The sequence below is a fragment of the Aquarana catesbeiana genome, linkage group LG12, assembly GCF_042186555.1.
Source record: "Aquarana catesbeiana isolate 2022-GZ linkage group LG12, ASM4218655v1, whole genome shotgun sequence".
NCBI classification, from domain to species: Eukaryota; Metazoa; Chordata; class Amphibia; order Anura; family Ranidae; genus Aquarana; species Aquarana catesbeiana.
In genome coordinates this window covers 187,546,604-187,569,898 of record NC_133335.1, presented here as the reverse complement: position 1 = coordinate 187,569,898, position 23,295 = coordinate 187,546,604, and the positions used below count along the sequence as shown (strand labels likewise).

General features: G+C 40.2%; 1 protein-coding gene across 1 annotated transcript in view; it reads left to right on the top strand.

The window, feature by feature from the left end:
* Positions 1-23,295, top strand: part of LOC141113286 (protein-glutamine gamma-glutamyltransferase E-like) — a 78,191-nt gene that overhangs the window by 839 nt on the left and 54,057 nt on the right. The window contains exons 2-4 of the mRNA XM_073606319.1: positions 9,364-9,537; positions 17,225-17,467; positions 20,000-20,118. Coding sequence (XP_073462420.1) covers positions 9,364-9,537; positions 17,225-17,467; positions 20,000-20,118 — 536 coding nt within the window. The remainder of the gene's footprint in view (positions 1-9,363; positions 9,538-17,224; positions 17,468-19,999; positions 20,119-23,295) is intronic.

Below are 23,295 nucleotides of genomic sequence, written 5' to 3'. Positions count from 1 at the left end.
GAGTTGGCCCACCCGTTGCAGCTATAACAGCTTCAACTTTTCTGGGAAGGCTGTCCACAAGGTTTAGGAGTGTATCTATGGGAATGTTTGACCATTCTTCCAGAAAGCAAGGTCCATAAAGACATGGGTGAGCGAGTTTGGGGTGGAGGAACTTGACTGGCCTGCACAGAGTCCTGACTTCCACCAATAGAACACCTTTGGGATGAATTTGAGCGGAGACTGCGAGCCAGGCCTTCTTGTCCATATCAGTGCCTGACCTCACAAATGTGCTTCTGGAAGAATGGTCAAACATTCCCATAAACATACTAACTAGCCCTGGACCTGTTATTGTGCCAAAGAAAAAATCATTAGCTGGGAACATAAACTTAGATATTAAGAAACCCTAACCTTTGGTGACGTTTGTTGAAATGGTGATCACATGACTTTACTTAAAAACAAAGGGGCAGCCTTAGTGTTGGCTTTGTGTATCAACAAAACCAGGTATTATTATGTCATTGCATACTCACATGGTGATGATATGTCTTTGTTCAATTTTTTTTTTCAAACCAATTTTACTTAAGCAGTCCTCGCAGCAAATATAAGGCTAATTTTAATGAAGTTTCATGAACAGTGAAGTCAACAATTTTGCAACAAAATCAGTAAAATGATTGCTTATTCCAATTAGGAGCCGACAGTTTCTATGTCTACTTTTCTTTAACCTCTTTTTATTACATTTAGAAGTGTATTGCACACAAAGAACACATGTTACACATATTTTTATTAACATTATTATCTCTTATTTTATATATAAACTTTTCGAATTTCGTGTTTATTTTTCTCATCATTGTCTTTTACAAACAGCAGAGAGAATGTGCGTAAACAAAGCAAGTAATGCATTTCTTAATCTCTATGTAAACTACTGTACATTAGTTCAACAGTTGAACAAGTTAATTCACTGTAGACTCAGACAAGTACAGACATATACAATAAATGCTAGGAACGGAATTGGATTTGTTAATTCATATACTGTAAATACTGTATATACACTTTTTGTTTTTAATGAAAATATCAAAACGGCTTTAAATTAGTAAGTATTTTGTTATACAGTGCAAATTGGGAAGGACTGGGCAGGGGCACTGGGGGGTGAGTGGGCATTCCCTTCCCATCGCCAGGCGAGTGCTTATACGGTTGGCTGGGTTGGTGGCCCTGAAAGGATACCTAAAAGCAGGATCTGCAGTCATTGACATGTGCTGGACATTATATAGCTATCTTGTTCAGAGGGAAGTCTTCCAGCTCTTTGCGGCCCTGAGATATTATATAGAAAATTGGCACACCGATGATATCAGATCCCATTCAACTTTATTAAAGCCGGACAAAACACACTGCTTTGCTCCTAGGACCACCCCCAAGTTTTTAGGCATTCAGGTGTTTTTTTTGTTTGTTTTTTTTTAACTGACAATTGTGCGGTCGTGCGACGTTGTACCCAAACAAAATTTATGTCGTTTTTTTTCCCACAAATAGAGCTTTCTTTTGGTGGTATTTGATCACCTCTGTGGTTTAGATTTTTTGCGCTATAAACAAAAAAAAAAGAACGACAATAAAAAAACCACAATTTTTTTTACTTTCTGCTATAATACATATCCAAAAAAAATATATAAAAAACTAATTTATTCATCAGTTTAGGTCAATATATATTCTTCTACATATTTTTGGTAAACAAAATCGCAATATGTGTATATTGATTGGTTCGCGCAAAAGTTATCGCGTCTACAAACTATGGGAAGGATTTATGGACTTTTTTTTAATGTTTTTACTGGTAAAGGTGGTGATTTGCGATTTTTAGTGGAACTGCGACATTGTGGCGAACAAATCTAACCCTAAGTGACACTTTTTGGGGACCAGTGACATTATCACATTAATCAGTGCTAAAATAATGCACTGATCAATATATACCGTATTTATTGGCGTATAACACGCGCCGGTGTATAACACACACCCCAAGTTTAGGAGGGCATTTTAAAGAAAAAAACTTTTAGGAGGGAAGTTTAAGGAAAAAAACTTACATTTAAATGCCCATCAATGCAGCGTTATCAGTGTTCATCTGCAGCCTTGTCCATCATTGCAGAATGAACATTGTCCATTTGCAGCCTTGCCCATTGTCATATGTAGCCTTGCCCAGTGCAGCCTTGCCCAGTGCAGTCTTGCTCAGTGCAGCCTTTCTCAGTGTGGTGTGCTGTTTGCAACATTTGTTTAAATTTGCCGCCGAGCCTGTGTACTCGGGTTGTCACGCCGCCCCGCCTCCCTGCTGTTTCAGAGAGGATGAGAGGAGCGATCGCTCCCGAAAAGACCGAGCCGAGTGTACTGTATACTCAGCTTGGCTCGCAGTCCCGTCATTGGACCTGTGTTATGTCCATCATAGGAGCTGGGTGGGACTGCGAGCGGAGCCGAGCTGAGTACACAGTACACTCGGCTCGGTCTTTTTCGGCAGCACTCGCTCCTCTCATCCTCTCTGAAACAGCAGGGAGGCGGGGCGGCGTGACTGCGAGCGGAGCCGAGCACTCGGCTCGGTCTTTTTCGGCGGCGCTCGGTCTTTTTCGGCGGCGCTCGCTCTTTTTTGGGTCAGACAGTGGGGATCGGCGTATAACATGCACCCATGATTTTCCCCTGATTTTAAGGGAAAAAAAGTGCGTGTTATACGCCGATAAATACGGTAAACGACAGGGAAGGGGTTAACACTAGGGGGCGATCAAGGGGTTAACTGTGTTCCCTGGGTGTGTTCTAACTGTGTGGGAGCTGGGCTCACTGGAACACCAAAAAAAAAAAATCTGAGTTACTAGCTAATATTTTTACATGCAAATGATTGCTTATTCCAATTAGGAGCCGAAAGTTTCTATGTCTACTTTTCTTTAACCTCTTTTTATTACATTTAGAAGTGTATTGCACATAAAGAACACATATTACACATATTTTTATTAACATTATTATCTCTTATTTTATATATAACCTTTTCGAATTTCGTGTTTATTTTTCTCATCATTGTCTCTCACAGACTGCAGAGAGAATCTAGGTAAACAAAGCAAGTAATGCATTTCTTAATCTCTATGTAAATTACATTAGTTCAACAGTTGAACAAGTTAATTCACTGTAGGCTCAGGGAGCAAGTACAGACATATACAATAAATGCTAGGAACTGAATTGCATTTTTTAATTCATATACTGTAAATACTGTATATACACTTACATATAATTTTCAGCACTGTCGCACTTTGAATGACAATTGTGCGGTCATGCAACACTATACCCAAACTAAATTGTTATCTATTTGTTCACACAATTATAGCTTTTTTTGGTGGGTGGCATTTAATCACCACTGTGTTTTTTATCTTTTGCTAAATAAACAAAAAAATTCTGAAGAAAAGAAAAATGTGTTTTTCTTCGTTTCTGTTTTAAAATTTTGCAAATAAATAATTGTTCTTTATACATTTAGGCCAAAATGTATTCTGTTACATTTAGTTGGTGAAAATAACCCAAATCAGTGTATATTATTTAGTCTGTAGTAGAGTTGTATTGTCCACAAACTATGGTATATATCGGAAAAATTAATCAATCCTGATGTACTGACGGCCCTCATTTTTTGAGGCCCAAGACAGTTCAAGGTATTTAGTAAGAGGCATGGTGAGTTTTTTGAAGTTGTAATTTTTTGTCATAATTTTTTGGAAAATGAAGAAATGTAAAAAAAGTTTTTACAATTTTTTTAACATACTGTAACCAGAGCAATATAATTTTACCATAGTAAAATTGTACTACTCTGGGGAAGTAATCAGGATTTTTTTTTCACACATTATCATTGCTATAAGCAAGAATTTTACTGAATGAAACTGATTTATTCAGTTTGTTTTGTTGTGATTAGCTGTGATTGACCAGAGCTAATCACATGGTACAGATGGGCTGTGATTGGCCCTGTCTGTACCATGGGATCACATTGACCAATCACAGCTAGCAACACAATTGTACACAATGGATGGCATGAAAGAAAGCCATCCATTTTTTACAACTGCCATGTGATCTGCTGTGATTGGTCAAAGTGGTCACATGGTACCGTTGGACACAGCTGGTGACAGATGGTGCCGCTGCGTTGCCCCAGGTCTGCCTGAATAGCACCTTCTGAGAGGACATCAGATGACATCCACTCAGAAGGAGGAAAGTCCTGCCCAGCTCTCAATCTGCTATAAGCCGGATGGGAAGGTGTTAAAATACACTAGGTATAGTTTGTATCATAAACAAGCATATTTATCAGAAATGATACAGAACCACTGTATTTCAGCCCAGGATAATTGGTACAGGATAATATAATACTTTCAAACCAAAGACGCATTAGTGTTGATTTACTAAAACTGAAGAGTGCAAAATCTGGTGCAAATCAGCTTCCAGGTTTTATTTGTCAAAGTTTAACTGAACAACCTGAAGCTAGAAGCTGATTGTTGCCTACCATGCACAGCATTGTCTTTAGCTGTTGGTATTCCACCCAAAGTACAACATGATTGTTATGCATGCCAGAGTGACCCAAGGGACCTCACATGGGAGTGGGACAATTAACTATTTATGGATCCAAAGTCACAGTTGTAATAATTGTTGCAAAATTAGGGAGTGGGGTGCCAGATCTGGGGAACACAACCACCCATTGGGACCGTCCCTCTTTAAGATTTCACGGTTTCACCCAGAGATGGGGGGAGCAGGGAGGAAAAGCTCTTTCGTGCAGTATACAATCAATGCAACTTAACTCTTAAAGTCAATTTAAAACTAAAAACGTTTTTACCTTAATGCATTCCTTGCATTAATGTAAAAAATGTTCTTTATTTGTCTGCCCCCCCTCCTTCCCTGTGTGAAGGATGAGGAGAGAGGAGAATAGATCCAGCGCTGTGCACGACTGTATCTCTTCTCCCCTCTCTTCCTCTTCACACAGCATTCGGGCAGTCAAAGTCAATCAAATGCAGTGAGGAGGAATTGGGGGACGGGATTAATTTCCATTGTGTAAGTTTATGGAGAGTGGCTCCATAGACACTCCATAGACACACAGCTCGGGAGCGCGCAGACACTGTGTGCCTCTATGCCAGTGAAATTTTTACAGTAATCAGTGCATTTTTATAACACTAATCGCTGTATAAATGCCAATGGTCCCATAAATATGTCAAAAGTGTCCGATGTGTCCGCCATAATGTCGCAGTCCCGATAAAAATCGCAGATCGCCGCCATTACTAGTAAAAAATAATAATAAAAATGCTATAAATCCATCCCCTATTTTGTAGACGCTATAACTTTTGCGCAAACCAATCAATATACGCTTATTGTGATTTTTTTAACTAAAAATATGTAGAAGACATATGAGAAAACATTTTCTTTAAAAAAAAAAAAAAATTGGGATATTTATTATAGTAAAAAGTACAAAATATTGTGTCTTTTTTTCAAAATTGTCGCTCTTTTTTTGTTTATAGCGCAAAAAATAAAAACCACAGAGGTGATCAAATACCACCAAAAGAAAGCTCTATTTGTGGGAAATTGGATGCAGTGTCGCACGACCGCGCAATTGTCATTTAAAGTGACGCAGTGCCGAATCGCAAAAAATGGCTCGGTCATTCAGCAGCCAAATCCTCCGGGGCTGAAGTGGTTAAAGATGCATGCTATATAAACATAAATCACAAAAAATGACAACAAACTGATATAAAGTTGTTATTACAAATTGCACATTGAATCATTCAGTTACAAGAAACCCCCTAAAACAATAAAATATTTTTTTACTGATAATCTTTAACAAGAATCCAAAGAAGCCAAAAAAAAAAAAAAAAAACCTTATCGAGGATGTGGGTAAACTTTGAACTTTGAGCTTTCTCCCTACTTTCCTATCTCTGAGACGTTAAAGAGGGGCTTGTCTTAGGCAGGGCTGCAGTGTGCTTTGTCCTCCTTTAATAAAGTTGAATATGATCTTACATCATTGGTGTGCAACTTCCTGCTTTCATTCGTAAGCCCTGGCTGGCCTCGCTTTGTTTAGCACTTGGCAGAGGCAAGGAATTTTCATGCAGGCTCGGACCATTATCTCCTCTCCACATGTTTATTCTGAGACGTCATGTGATGGATTTAGGGGCATGCTGCCAATGAGGGGACCTGAGATAAGCCTTTTTTTTTAATTAAAAGAAGGCAGCAGGGAAATGAAGGCCTCTTGAGCCCTCCTAGGGAAAGAGAGCCTTGACTGATGGGGGCATGGCTAGGTGCCGGGACAAGGAGAATGATTGGTCAAAATATGGGGGATGGGATGGGCCTGAGCTCAGGGAACATGTGCCCCCAGGGAATTCTGGGTCATTCGGAGAAGTTGTTGGAAGAGCTTTGATCCCATGGTGTTATGTTAATTGGGACCTAGGCCCATTGTGCCTCAGCAGTCATGTAATTTGCTTTAAATAAAATCACTGATCCCAGCCCAATCAAAATTTTAAACATTTATTGTTCTGCGATCCCACTGGGGAGATTTCCTCTTACTTTCTTATTTCTTTCAACACCAGGACTAAAAATGAGAACAGGTATTATCAAAACAGGAAATTATAAACAATTAAAACAATATATTCAATAAATTACAGAGGGCAATAACAGATAAAACAATATATTATTTTTGGGTCAGCCAGAATAAAGTCCATACTGCACTGAATGATACATGCCAGTCCTCAAGTTCCACAAATCCTACTATGAACAGGCACCTGTTTTTAGAAGGTCAGTATGAACTTGAGAAATGTAAAAACCTAAAAATGAAACCTCCGCCGTAGTGCTTCACACAGAAAGGCTTACCAAAAATATATGACCCTCTAAATATAGAGACGTCATATAGTGCATGGAGCAACTGCTGCCCCTTACTGGCAAAAATCTTCTCCGGTTATCAGAGAAATGGCCAAAAGGATGGAAACACAAAGTGCATGATCTGGGTACTCCTCAATTCCCCTCACTAGTCATCCAGTGATCAAACCCATGTTAAAAAGAAAAATGAGCCATGCGCACCTCATAGTGTAAAACCCAATGACTACTTTAAAATTTAGTAAAACCATTCATGTATAATAGCATGTAACAGTGCTGTATGAAAAAATTCTCATCTGGGACAATAAGGGGACACTTTCTGGTACATGTTGATGCCACTGTGTTCAGCTCCGCCCTACAAATTTCGTCAGCATTAACGTCATCGGGGGATCCATCGATGATGTCACCATGTACCAGGGAGTGTCCTTTTGTTGTCCCCGACTGAATTTTTTTGTACAGCGCTGTGACTTGCTATTATATGTGTCGTTTTACTAAATTATAAAATATTAATTGGCTTTTACACTATGAGGAACACATGGCTTTTTTTTTTTTGTAACATAGGTGTGATGACCGGATAACTGTTGAGAAGAAGTGAAGCATACCCCAGCTCATGCACTTTTTGTTTGCATCCTTTTGGCCATTTGTCTGGTAACCATGGAAGATTTTTGCCAGTGAGGGGCAGGAGTTATATATGACTTTTCTATATTTTTATCAGATTTATTAGTATTTGACACTTTATATTTGAATTGTTTTCACATTGTATGATTTTTTTTAGATTCACAATTGTATACTCTCATGATTAGCGCTGCACTTTTTGTATAGTAAAATATCTCATAGCGTGCAAACTGCTTTTCATTCCACAAGATGATTGGTATTTTCCACCAGTACAGTTTCATATATCTTTGCAAAGAAGAAAAAATACATTGCAGCTTACCAGTTCCTAGATGTGGTGGCTGCCTTTTTGTGCACCTAGTGATTCTGCCAGTAACACACTTGCTGCGCCCTAGTTGACAACACTCACCGCACTGTATGTATGGAGCAGAAACGTGGCCACCCACTTTCCTGGGAATAATGTAATTGATGAGATTGCAGCACAGGCATAAAGGCAGGAAGTTATCAGCTCATTGGATTAACAGATATCTTTTGCACTTCTTCTAAAAACTCTTTCAATTGTATATTTAACAAATCAAAGTGAAGCAAAGAAGAAAAGTTCATAGTTAAAGTCAGTGTTCCCATTTTTTGCCAGCCCCTCTGTTATAACAAGCTATACTATACTGTGTATGTGTTTTTTTTTCAAAATTCTGCTGCTAAATATCTTTTTTCACACCGCCGATGCGAGGTCATCTGACTGCTCGACGCTCTCCTTCCCTGATCCAAGGTCTACAGTGGGAGGGGCTGAGATTTCCTTCTGACGTCAGCCGAACGCTGACATTACCACACATTGGCGATGTGGACCAAGGTGGAATAATAGAATTTAAAACAAAACACATACACTGTGTTGTATATCTTGTTAAAGCAGAGGGGCTGTCAGTAATTGTGAGCACTAACTTTACGGCTACACAGAATAGCAGAGGGGGGTGGGGAGGGGTGGCTCACACACAGGAGCTGACAGGCAGAGAGGGAGGGGGAGGGGGAAAGACTGCGGGCTGATGGAGGCATGTAAACTGACCTGTATCATGGATCAGCAGCCATGATTACCATGATCAGCACACCTAGTGGGACCCAGGAACAGGCAGGATCATCCAGGTTTTTTTTTACAGCATACAAATGGACAAATGACACAGCACAAGCACTATGAGGCTTAACATGTTTTAAAGGAACAGGATTTTTTTTTTAAGGGTTAGAACCTTAATAAGGCTTAAATATACACTACTTAACCACTTGCCAACCAGCTCACTTAGATAAACTGCGGCAGGTCAGCTCTCCTGCCCAAACTGACGTACCTGTACGTCGGTCCGTGCAAGGAGGATAGCGGGTGCGCGCAATGATATATCAGCCTAAACTGATAAATACATTTTTTTTTATATAGTTTTTTTTGGATATGTATTATAGCCTAAACTGATAAATAAATTTGTTTTTTTTATATAGTTTTTTTTGGATATGTATTATAACAGAAAGTAAAAAAAAAGAGTTTTTTTTAATTGTTGGTATTTTTTTGGTTATAGCACAAAAAATAAAAACCGCAAAGGTGGTCAAATACCACCAAAAGAAAGCTCTATTTGTGGGTAAAAAAGGGTGTGAATTTTGTTTGGGTTCAGCATTGCATGATCGCGCAATTGTCAGTTAAAGCAACTCAGTGCCATATTGCAAAAAAATGGCCTGGTCATTAAGCGGGCAAATCCTTCCGGGACTGAAGTGGTTAAAGAAGTCCAACCAGAATGTGAAAAGGGGAAAAAAGTGCCTCCTCAAAACAAAGGGGACATTTGCCACTGGAATTCAGAACCCATTTACTGAATGATTAATTTATATAAGAGTTGTCCTTATATTTTAGTGATTTCAAGGTTGCAGTCTGAATTAAACTTTGTTTGCCAAAATTAAATTTGATTACAGCACTGAAGCTAAAGAACTTCAGCATGGAGGAGACAACAAACATGTATGAACATAAGACTGATTACTACCACAGCAGCAAGATGGTGTTGAGGAGAGGGCAGGAATTCAAGATCACACTTCACTTTAACAGACCCATCCAAAAAAAAGAGCAGGTGAAATTCTATGTACACACAGGTAAAAATATATACTGAAAATATACTGATATGACTTTCATAATTTACCCAATGTGGTCATCAGATACTTCTTGAACCTTAGTAGCATTTCATAGAAATTGCAGCATAAACATGACCATAAAACTCTTTCTACCTCTTTTTTTTTTTTTGCAAATATATATTTTATTAGTTCTTTTTTTTTTTTTTAAGGAAAGGGCAGAGCCCAGAAAATACCACAATGGTACAAAACAAACAGGGGGGGGGGGGGGGGGGGGGTCGCAGCCTCCCAATGGTACATCTTAACAATATATAATACATATCAAGAAACTTGTTGAGCAAGTTCTGTTAACATGCTACTGTTACTGAAATATACATTTTTCTTTGTTTCACCATCTTAGAACTTAAATCCTGTGGGTACATGTAGAGATCATCGAACTAGATTTCCAGCTAGATATCAAGTCTTTCTTATGGAAACTTGCATACTTCAATCAGGAGGCAGCAACCAGAGAGTGAAACAGAGAGATAGAAAAGCCAGTAGCAAAAAAGAAAAGAAAATAGATGGAGGGCGAGGGTTGAGGGGGGGGAAGGGTGGGAAGGTAAGATTGGGGAGGGGAGTAAGGAGGGGGGGGAGGTCAGCGGAAATCTTTATTTAAGTCTTTTTATGTCAGGTGCGTCTTGAGTTGTCAGTAATTCGGGTTCCCAAAAAGGGCCTTTCCTTCCTCAGAATATTTAAACATATTCCAGAGTGTCCAAGTTTTCTTGTAAACTGCCTGTCTATCTTGGGCCCTCATTATATGATCTTCCATTTTGTTTATGTCTTCTACTTTCCGTAGCCACATCAAAGTGGTTGGTGGGGACTGCTGCTTCCAGAGCATGGGGAAATAGATTTTTTATAAGTTTTAAGCGGTATGGTGGATATATGGAGTAGAAAAAATGCTGGGTCGTTCGGGATCTGAAAGTCAGTGAATTTTTGGGAAATGGAACGGACCGTAGTCCAGAAATTCGTCAATTTAGGACAGGACCAGAACATGTGTAATATCGTTCCCTCCTCCTCGTGACATCTCCAGCAGTATTCTGACGTACTGGGAAACGTGGTATGTAAGCGGCTAGATGTTAAATACCACCTAGTCAGAATTTTGTAATTCGTCTCTTGTATTTTAGTGCATATTGAGGATTTAAGGGAGAGAGCGATCATGTTCTGCCTCTGCACTGTCGTAAAAGAACGCTGAAGGTCAGTTTCCCATTTTGTGATGCATGGTAAGCTAGGTGGTTGTGGGGGTGTGTTTAATAAGGTGTACATCTTAGATAAGTCCTGTGGTAGTGGTTCTGTGTCTGAGCATATTTCTTCAAACGTGGTTAAAGGTCTAGTGTAAGATTTAGGGTTTGGGATTGCCTGAAGGAAATGGTGGATTTGTACTGCACTCCAGAATACAAGTTTGAACGGGCCTATCGGGTCCACTAGTTCTGGAATGGAGGGCCATTTATCTTGTTTCACAAATTGCGAATCTCCAACACAGTTAGAACTCCTTAGTGCTTGAAACTGCCCCGGTGTGATTCCCGGGGGGAATTTGGGATTTCCCAGGATCGGGGTCAAGGGAGATCCTTTAGTCATTAAAGAGGTCTGTAACGTAGCTTGTAAGCATTGCTTAATAGTGTTGCCTATGAGGGGATGAGACTTCAATTCCAACGGAAGGGAGTCCCAGCACCACATTGCTGTCTGTAAAGGTATCTTAGTTTGATGTTGTTCTATTTGTGCCCATAATTTAGACTCTTTATGTCGGTTCCAATCTACTACTCTGCCTAAATGGACTGCTTGGTAATATTTCCGGATGTCTGGGAGCGCAACACCCCCATAGTGTTTTGGTATGGATAGCTGCGATCTTGGGATGCGCGTTTTTTTATGTGCCCAAACAAAGCGCGTAAAAAGAGTTTACACTTGTTTAAAGTATGTGGTAGGTAACTTAATTGGCAGGGCTTGGAAGAGGTACAAAAATTTTGGTAATATACTCATTTTGATTAAGTTACACCGCCCGAACCAGGAGTGTAGTCCTGTATTCCAGTCATCCATTAATGTTCTTGTCTTAATTAGTAAGGGGGGAAAATTGCTGACATACAGTAGGGCCAGGTTAGATGGTATTTTCGTACCTAAGTAAGTCAAAGCATAATTAGTCCATCTGAATCTAAAGCTCGATTGCAGATTTGGAAGATTGTTAGCTGGTATGGAGATTCCTATTGCTTCTGATTTTGAGAAATTATTTTTTAGGTTTGACAGTTTCCCATATATTTCAAATTCTTTGAGGAGGTTAGGTAGGGACACCACCGGATTGGTTAGGGAGAAAAGTAAATTGTCTGCATAGGCTGAAATCTTATGTTGCATGGGATCAAGTGAAATTCCCTGTATATCAGGATTTAATCTTATTTTGGAGAGAAATGGTTCCAGGGAAAGAGCAAAGAGGAGAGGGGATAGAGGGCATCTCTGTCTCGTCCCATTTGTTATCGGGAAGGGATCCGATAGGACTCTATTCGCTTTCACCTGTGCTGTGGGATTGGAATATATACCGGCTATTCGGCTGAGCATCACCCCCCCCCCAGGCCTATGTGTCTGAGTACCGCAAACATGAATTGCCAGCTTACACGGTCGAACGCCTTTTCAGCGTCGGTATTAAGGAAGACACAAGGGATTTCTCTGGACCTGGCGATATGCAGCAAATTTAGCACTTTTGTAGTGCTATCTCTAGCCTCCCTAGAAGGAATAAATCCGACTTGGTCAAGGTGGATAAGTTGTTGGAGGTGTTGCGCCAGTCGAGCCGCCAGGATTTTAGTAAATAGCTTGAGATCAATATTTAAGAGCGATATAGGTCTGTAGCTACCACATGCCGCTGGGTCCTTCCCCTCCTTGTGAATCACCGAAATATGGGCACCCAAGGTCTCTCTAGCAAAAGCTTTACCCGTTCCTATCATGTTAAACAGTGTGACCATGCGAGGTCCCAGTATAGGAAAAAGTGTTTTATAGTATTGTAGTGTATAGCCATCGGGGCCTGGGGCTTTACCTGGTGTCATCGTCCCTATGGCTTTATGGATTTCCATTAGGGTTATAGGTGAATCTAGTTAATCTCTGATCTCCTGAGGGAGAGATGCCATTTGGGAGGACATGATGTAGTTTTCTATCACGGTAGTGGAGGGAGCTACCTGTGGCAAGTTGTATAAACTAGAGTAAAATTGTCTAAATTCTTCAGTGATTTGTGCGGGTAAGGATACCTTTTTGCCTCTGGAGGCTGTGATGTGCGGGATATAGGTCGCTGATTTGCGGTTTCTAACCATTTTGGCTAATAGTTTCCCGCATTTGTTCCCTGATTCATATGTCCTTTTACGGCACCATGGGATATGAGGATCCCCCTAAGGACTACCTTGTGAGCTTCCCACAGTATTCCTGGGTCACAGTCTGGTTTGTCATTTTCCTGAAAGTATAAATTAATTGCTCTAGTCACTTCAGTCAATACCTAAGGGTTTTGTAGGAGGCTTTCATTTAGTCGCCAAAAGCGGTGTTTCGGAGATGAAGACAAACGGTAGTTCAAAAATACAAGTGCATGGTCTGACCACGTCCTATGTCCAATTGAGGTCTTCTCCACAGCGTGTAGCTGTGTATGGGGGATCAAAAAATAATAAATTCTGGTGTATAACTGGTGCACGTTTGAGTAAAATGTAAAGTCGCGTTCTCCCGAATGTTGTAAGCGCCAGACATCAATTAGTTGAGATTTATGTAGCGTTTTAGCTATCTTTTTGAGTTGGTTCGGTGGGATCGACGTTCTTCCCGTCGACGTGTCCGCCAATGGAATTAGCGGCATATTGAAGTCTCCTCCTATGATCAGTTGTCCTTTCCTAAAGTCATTTAGCTTCTCTAGAGTCTCTCCTAAGAACGTGGCCTGATGTTCATTAGGGGCATACATGGTTGCTAGTATTACCTTTATCGTACCGATTAGTCCTTTGAGGAATACGTATCTACCAGTCGGGTCTATTTTAGAGTTCTGAAGTTGCCAGGGGATCTTACTAGAAATTAAGATGGAAACTCCTTTGGATTTAGACTCCGGATTCATGGAGTGATAGGTGTGAGGGGGGGAGTAGGTTCAGGTGAAGGGAAAGGAAGACGAGGTAAGATGTGGGAATAGAGAGAAAAGTTAGGGTAGAGAGAATAGACAGAAAGTTAGTAAAACAAAGAGAAGATGAGGACAAGGCCTAGTGTCTTGCCTGTTACAAACCCCTTGTAAATTCGGGGAGTATATTCTGCATATGACCCCCGGAAGGTACAGATCCGTCCTCCAGGGGGGTATGCTAACCTAAGCGGGAGAGAGGTAGGACAAGGCTCGAAAAGGCGAGACTCCCGTCCACCCCCCTCCACCCCAGCAAATCTGGAGATAAAACCATAAAAAATTTACTATGCATCTTTCCATACATATCAACAGCTCAACTCAATGTAATTAAATGGGCAAACACTGTAAGGCCCTCTCAACAACGGATTAGCCCATGAATTGGGTAACTTTACTATAGCCATAAAAGGTAGCTAGTAAACCGACCCAATTCTGAAGTACAGCATTACAAGATAACCCTTGACCCAGAACGAGGCGTAAATAACTTCCTATGACACTAAAACTTATTTTGCATTAGCATACAACCTGCATCTCGAAGCTTCCTTGGGTTCACAAAGTGTTATGTCATGTCTGCCGGGTGGGCACTCCATAACTCCACTAACTAGGAGCTGGTATGTCCACCCCTGGAGCCATCATGGACAGGCTATGCAGGCCATGAATCGCACAAGTCTTCCAAGGAAGGGTACCCAACAGCGTCTCTTTCATCTATAGTGTCTGCTTCAGTTTCTGTCCATATATGCTGACCGCTTATGTGATCCGGCAGGGTAATAGGAGGAGTATCTGTAAGGTTTTTTAACAGCTCCCTTCAGATAATATGCAAGTGTCTGGGCCCGCCGCCTCGTAAGTTCCTCAGACCATGGTGACCTTTTCATGTTGTTGCGTCTCCTGCATAGGGTAGTGGTCTATTTTAAGTAGAAAATATTTCAAGCAACAAGTAAGTTACTGTAGTGTAACAACGGTATAAGTGAAAATTAGCGTACGGCCCGTCAGCAGTGACGGTTTAATCGGCTGCTCACCCAGCAAAATTTAAATGATGCACTGACCGCCATAAGGCCGAGATGGGCTAAGGACAACTGTTGAATGAAAGTAACAATCCAACCAAAACAATGGGGAACAGAACATCCAGAACACTACCTCTTAGAGAGTGAACATATTGTAGATAAACTTCTGTTTCACGACTCACGTGTGTCTTCCCGAGAAGTTGCCCTGGTATGACGGCAGTTCCGTTGTTGCCTCGGTGGAAGATCGTTTCCCGATCCTGACATGTGCGGGCGTCCTTGTGTGCACGGGAGAGGGCCCAGCCAGTTCGGAACATCTATAGGGTCTGTGTCCAGAAAGGTGAAGAAGGCTGGTAGAGCATCTGGTTTGCGCAAGGTGAAGATCCTTTGGTCTTTCCTGAATGTGGCAGATAGGGGGTACCCCCATTGGTATGTAACTCCTTTCTGTCTAGCCAGGTCCAGCAATGGCTTCAGGATCGCGCGCCTTTGCAGGGTAGCGCGAGATAGATCCGGGAAGATCTTGATCGTGACACCGTCCAGTTCTGGATCTTCCGCTTCCCAGGCCCTGCGCAGGATCTGTTCCTTATGTACATAATGGTGTACCCTGCAAATGACATCTCTGGGTCTCAGGGGGTCAGTTAGTTTAGGGCCTAGTGCTCGGTGTATCCTGTCAATAACTATACGGTCTGGCAGATCAATACCTGGGAGGCTGCGGAAGATGGTGATCGCTGTGTCTGCTAGATCTTCAGGTCCTGTGGCCTCTGGGAGTCCCCGGAGGCGCAGATTGTTCCTGCGACTCCGGTCCTCCATCTCTTCTAAGCGCAGCTGTTGTTCCTGTAATGCTTCTGCTTGCGCGTCCTGGTTTTCCTCCACAGCCGACATTCAGCGTTCCAGCGCTGCCAGGGAGCTCTCCCCTGACACTATTCTAGTATTCAGCGCTCTGACATCCGCCCTCACTGCACTCATCTACTTACGGTGCGCTGCTTCCACCGTAGCTATGAGGGCCGCAATGTCTGTTTTTGTTGGGAGGGCCTGTAATAGAGTGCGCAGCTCTGTGTCCACTCAGGGAGCATGAGAAGGCGGCTGTGAATGCTCACCGAGAACGGGGTGGAAGTCCGCGGGGAAGCCAGCGTAGTTGTCTGCCACTTGTGTGTCTCTCTGTGGTGACGGGGAGCCGCTTGCTGTCTGTCTCCCTGAGTGCTCTCCACGTGGCGTCGCCATCTTGAGCTCCGGCGAACCAAGGAGAGAAAGCTGGAATCTCCTTCTGAGTTCGCCCGATGTGGGTGGCTGAGGAGTAGATTTAGTCGATCTGCTGTTTTTCTTTGTCGTTTTCCTTCTGGCAGGGTGGATAGTTTAAATTTCAAGCTGAAATAGCCGGGGTATGGGGAAAACGGCCGGGAGCTCAGCTAGCGCACGTCTCTATTCAGCCATGTCCAGGCCACGCCCCCTCTTTCTACCTCTTGATTATTTCTATATATCACCTTAATTTCTGTTTCAAAGTTGGCCAACATTCTGTCACCTAAGATGCCTAAAACTGGTAAGAAATTTGCTCCCACAGCCAACCTATAATATGTGAACTGCCTTCTCTTGGTTTCCCTTTTCTTGTACTTCTATGCTCCCCAAAGAGCCTCATGCCACCAATTACTGGCTGAGATATATTCTTTCAGCACAGGAACAGCCATGTATGTGCACTCATGCAAACAGGTACTATTGCATCTCTAACATTACACCATGTAGATCTACTGTAGGTGACCACCAGTAAAGTCCATCCAAATCTGTTCATTTACTGTATCACATATCTGAAAGACTGCTCCATATGCTTTTACTTCTTTGAAACTCTAGTAAGGTTCCACCACTATGACGTGGTTAGGCTCTGGAAGTGCATGAGGTTCTGATTTGGGGTGCCTGCTTTGATTAGACTGAAGTCAAGGCCAGGCTAAATAACCAAAAGGCGAACTACTTTATCCTAACCTAAGCCTTCCAAAAATCTAAGAGATTGCATTAGTTTTATATATTATTATATAATCCAATAAGAGCTCAGACCAGTCCATACACACCCTCAGAAAATGTAGTCCCTCTGTCATACTTGCTTGTTTGCCAGCCTTGGCCACGCAGGGTCAAAAATACAGTACAATTGGAAAAGCAAGTATCAAAAAAACTGTCTATTACTAACAGAGACCTAAACACTTGCCAAAAAACCCACCCCCCTCTACCCATCCCAATTTGTCTTTCTTTACAGTGAGACCAACCATATACCAGGAGATACAAATAAAGCAGAAAAAAAGTGCCACAAGTGCCAAATTATACCAGGATTGCTTCAAGTAGGGGTGCTTAGAATGCTAAAGGGAGGATAGATGAGACAGTAGGACTGCCTTGCCACAAGGGGGCTGACCTGGAGAGGTCACCTTCAGGGGGGCACCTTAAAGAATAAAAGGTAACCCAGCAGTCTGGAAACTAAAAATGTACTAAATATGGCACTACATTTTTGTATAGTGACTTACTTTGAATGTATTCATTTTTTGTTCTTACTGCAATAATTGCTCCTTTGCCATCCCTCTATATACAGGTCCAAACCCTCAGGAAGATTATTATACTCTAGCTGTATTTGAGCTCTCCAAGTCAGGAAGTAACACTTACTGGACAGCTACTACAGACTCACTCGCTTCCTCTGATGTGAATGTCACCATCACTAGTCCAGCAGATGCACCGATTGGTCTTTACAAAACAAGCCTCCAAATATACTCGAAAAATAGGAAGAGCCATTCCAAACTCCATGATTTCATATTATTATTTAACCCATGGGCTACAGGTAGGTTTCTGAGTAATATTTTCAGCAGTACTTTACTTTCATTTTAATACGCAACAGAGGAGACTATGGACATGTTACAACAGATGGTCCGAGATTGCAAATATGGATATCAAAAAGAATGGAGGTTTAAGAAAAAAATCTGCTATTTGTCAGCCAGCATCCCAATCTTAAATATGGTACAAGGTTTCCCCTTGGGGGTGGGACTTTAAAGGCATAGATTATAAGACAAATAATGTAATAAAAATATAAAGTAATTTTATTTAGACAATATATCAAAATTAATGACGTAATATTCAAAAGAAAAGGGGACACTCATAGGAGTACAGACAAAGAGGCCGCACACCCCGAATAATGAATTTGAAAAGGGGAAATCCCCCTAATGGGGCTTTAAAACAGCCAGTGGTATAGGATGAACAAAATACAAAAGGAATAGTAATGGATGTTTTATTAATACAATAAATACTGACACCAAAAAGTTGGGACATAAGCTGGAATCCAAGAGTAAACAAAATAAGAAAACAATACCAATAACAGAGAGCAGTGTGCGATAAGGTTACACCATAAGCAACAGTAATACAATAACACAGAGATGTGATGTGTGAGATAGAAAAACAGTCACGATGTACTCGATGGTTACAGGTGGCCATAGTATGAAACATTCAGTTTCAACCCAATTAGAATTCAAACAGCCATACACAGATACATTTTCCTTTTTGTCTTTTTTGCCTTTATAAACTATCTTGGAACCTGTTACTTAACACACATTGTGATTTTACCACAGGTGCAGTGCACACCTGCTCTTTTCCCTCAACTTTTTGGGGATATCTAGTGTGTGATTCCCTGCAAGGCATGTATGTGTGGCACCTGCTCCCCTTGTGGCTGGCCCACCCGCTAGGAGATCGGGGATACAATAAGAGGGAAATCCTTCATACTATGGCCACCTGTAACCATCGAGTACATCGTGACTGTTTTTCTATATATTTATCCTCTGAAGAAGACCCATTGGGGTCAAAACACGTCAGGATCTCACACAATCAACATCTCTGTGTTATTGTATTACTGTTGCTTATGGTGTAACCTTATCGCACACTGCCCTCTGTTATTGGTATTGTTTTCTTATTTTGTTTACTCTTGGATTCCAGCTTATGTCCTAACTTTTTGGTGTCAGTATTTATTGTATTAATAAAACATCCATTACTATTCCTTTTGTATTTTGTTCATCCTATACCACTGGCTGTTTTATAGCCCCATTAGGGGGATTTCCCGTTTTCAAATGACGTAATATTCATACAAACATGTATTAAAAATATCTGTGCAAATAGCCTTAGAGTGTATAATATCTCCTAGTATCTCACAGAGAACATATGCACTCAAAGTATGGACATGTAAACAAAAGATCATATGCATTCGATGTATCCTACGCGTTGCGGAGTGTTTTACACTCTTTCTTCAGGGATGATCTGATATGCAATTTTCTCTAAATGTGACAATCTAAAATACAAAGAAATACATATTGTTAACAACAGCATAGCTCAATCAGTGTTTATATCCATCAAATGGCAACAGATGGATAAAAAAATGTACATGTGTCGCTGGTATACTCACGTGTCCAACAGAGATTGCATATAGCAAACATGCTATAGGATGAATTGGAGACTGGGGACATGCCCCAGGAAACATTGCTAGAATGGAGATACTTTATATGAGCGTGATTACTGTAATTACAGCCCCTTTACAAATCAATGATTGCTCCTTACAGACTTTTTTTAAAAAAATTCTTGTGCCTGGATTATGGATTTTAAAAACTTGATTATACAAGATCAGAAGATAAAAACCTAACAATTTATTACTATTATTATTATTCAGGGTTTATATAGCACCAACAGTTTGTGCAATGCTTACAACATGAGGGCAGACAGTACAGTTACAATACAATTCAATACAGGAGGAATCAGAGGGCCCTGGTCGTTAGAGCTTACAATCTAAAAGAGAGGGTTAAACGATACAAAAAGTAATAACTGTGGGGGATGCGATGATGGAGAAAGTGAAAATACAGTTGTTAGGTTGAGGCAGGATAGGCTTCTCTGAAGAATAGGGTTTTCATGGATCACCTAAAAGTGGACAGAGTCAGGCAAATTGGGGTGGGGAGTTCCATAGGATGGAAGAGGCTAGGGAAAAGTCCTAGAGGCAAGCATGGGAGTAGGTGACAAGGGAGATAGAGTGCAGGAGGTCTTCAGAGGAACGAAGAGAACGATTTATTTGGTGGGGTAGGAACTCTTTCATATCAAGCTTTGGCCCCGTTATTTAGTAGTAATTAATTAAAGGATGCGCTATATTTTTCTTGCGGACATTCTTTCTTCAAAAAATCTGACAATTTATTTCAGTACTTCAGTCTATTAAATTCATACTCAGATCTTGGTTAGAACATTACTTCCAGCAACTTTGGCCAAGCTTTGTAAATGTAGTATATTGTCATTTGATTACCTTAGAAAAGATAACCTTTTGAAGTGTTTATTGCATGTTTGTCTTCAGATGATGATGTCTTTATGGAAGATGAAAATGAGAAGATTGAGTATGTTTTGAATGACAGCGGCATCATTTATTTTGGAGACAAAGACTCAATTCAAGAAATGGGATGGAACTTTGGGCAAGTAAGAACATCCTTTTGATTTTCCGTTTTTTTTAGAGTTTTGAAAAAATATATTTCTTACTACAGTATTAAAATATATTTTCTGGAAGAAAAATAGAGATAATGCCATTGATGCAAAATTTCTGAATGTTCTAGTCACCTAGCTGTAATAATCCACTGGCTTGAGTGAATGACCAGTAACAAGCATGCAAATCAGAAAGGATGGGAAAAAAAAGTCAAAAATCTTTATCTGTATAGTTGTTCAAGTCAAGTGTTTTGCCATTACGTTGGCATAAAAACAAGGAAACTAGCATTTTCAGGTCAATGACAGCCTTTGGGTCTCCCTTGTGGCAGGTTTCTGTGCTAGGGGAAAGTCAAATGGCTTATAGAGTTATGTATTTTTATATAACTTACAGTATGAGTTGCAATTTGTTACACAGTATGCAGTTATGTCTTTGGTTTCTTTTGTTTTTTCACCTGTCCCCAAAGTAAAAGTAAAAGTAAAAATCAAATTCTCCATAATAGAAGCGAAACTGTGAGAACCTGATTATTTTTTTTACACAACCTTCATTTAGTTTGCCCAATTTACACTAATCATTCATAATCAGGAATCATGCGCTGATTCCTTGTGCAGGATACTAGTAAGTGCCATGTCCTTATATATATATATATAGATATATATATATCTATATATATCTCTCTCTCTATATATATCTATATATATATAGATATATATAGATATATATATCTATATACCGTATTTATCGGCTTATAACACGCACAGGGGTATAACACACACATTCATTTTAAGAGGGAAGTTTCAGGAAAAAATCTTACATTTTAAATAAGGAACTTTGAAGCAAAATAAGGGTCAGTGCCCATCTGGAGCCTCACCAGTGCCATCAATGCAGCCTGATCAATGCCCATCTGCAGCCTCACCATTGCCATCAATTCAGCAGCCTCACCATTGCCATCAATGCAGCAGCTTCATCAATGCCTTCAATGCAGTAGCCTCACCATTTCCATCAGTGCTGCCTGATCGATGCTCATCTACAGCCTAGAGGGGACAGGGAGGGGGGTGGGATGAGCGCCGACAGATTACATACAGTGAGAATCTCCTATGAAAGACAGAACAGTGGTCCAATGGCGGCCCAGGAGATGGGACTTCCTATTACAGAGGCCGCCAAGTAAACAGGAGATTCTCACTGTATGTAATCTGACGACGCTCGTCCCGCTTCCCTCCCTGTCCCCTCTGAGGCAGCTAAAATTGAAGTATTGGCGTATAACACGAACACGCTATTTGCACCCGATTTTCATGGTGAAAAAGTGAGTGTTATATGCCAATAAATACAGTATATAGATATCTATATATAGATATCTATATATATCTCTATATATAGATATCTATATATAGAGATATATATATAGATATATATAGGAAAAAATGCGAGGAACGATGCTTTGATGCAAAAAGTGTCCTTTTACTGAAAATCCTTCATTACATAGTTCAAATGCAAGCAAACCACTGTACAGTTCCGAGCGCAATTCGCTCTTCGTCAGGCTTTTCTGGCTGTGTGTGAAAAGCCAAACCACATCATGTTCTCTTATCCACACCCAGTCCAGTTCACACCTGTGTTCACTTAAGTAATTACCATAAACAAACTACCTATACATATACAAATATTTAACCCCACTATATACATCCAATATAGTAAACTATCTTGAATTTCCCCAATATAGAGTTATTCACATCAGTTTCATCCTCATTATATATAAATCCTCCATTAGTATAATGTTATGGAATGAATTAACTATCTCATATGCTTAAATAAACATCTTTCCAATCATTTCTCATAAATACAATAGTATTCTTGATTATATCTCAGATCTCCTCATAGATTCCAGCCGATATTCTATTATCTAATATTCCCAACGGAATTTCTTTCCAATCGATCTAAAAGAAATATGATATAATAAGACCTGGTTATAATTACTTTGTATCTCATATCAAATTTCTATACAAATAAATATAAATCATAATCCTTGTTCATACCATCAGGATGCAGGGACTGTAATTTATTGATCCACCAAACCTCACGTTTTTTCAATTTTAAAATCCTATCACCCCCTCTTTTGTCGTGAGGAATCTCTTCCAACACCATAAATCGTAGGTCAGTGTCTTTATGTCCCATCTCAGAAAAATGACGCGATACAGGGAGACCTGATTGAGGATGTCTAATCGTGCTGCGATGCTGTGCAATGCGATCTTTAATTTTTTGGGTCGTCTCCCCCACATAAAAGGAGATTACAAGGGCATGTAAGAATGTAAATCACATATGATAATTGACAGGTATAAAAGCCATTTATTTTTATCTTGTTATTTGTTCTAGGATGGGAAAAATCATTGCCTTTAATCATTAGATTACATTGGATACAATTAAGACAAGGGTAACACCCCTTCCTTTTGCTACCTAAAAAAGTCATTCTTTTCTCCTCCTGCCTACCAGGTTTGAATTGAGATCGTACCAAAAAGTCGCGCAAAGTTTTATTACGTCGATATACTTTCATAGGAGTTAATTGAAACTCCTCTATCTGAGGATATGATCGTTTTAATATCGTCCAATGTTTTCTTAATATATTAATGATCTTATCACTATAACTATTAAATTGAAAGACAAATGGAATCCTAGGTCTATCAGATAAATACTTTTTCTTTTTGCAATTGTCAATGGGGTTCAGAATTTTATTTAATTCCTGTCTAATCAAACCCTCTGGATAACCCCGCTCCTTAAACTTACTGCACATTTCATCTAGTCTCTGATCTCTTATTGTAGTCTCACTCACAATACGCATCACTCTGAGAAGTTGGCTTCTAATGATAGAACTAAAAACGTGGGGGGGATGGTAGCTGTCATACCTTAACAGCTGATTCCTATCTGTGGGTTTGGTGTATATGTCAGTTTCAATCCGTCCATGTTTTAGATATACCCGTACATCCAAAAAGGGGACCGAGTCCCCACCAATGTGTATTTTAAACTGGATATTAGGTAAAAGACTGTTAATCATCTCATCGAAGGCTTTGAGTGATTCAATGTTGCTGTTATATATATATATATATATATACAGTATATATATATATATATATTATAGCCCAATGGTAGGACTTTTTTGTAACTCAGTGTATGTTAATATGTAATGT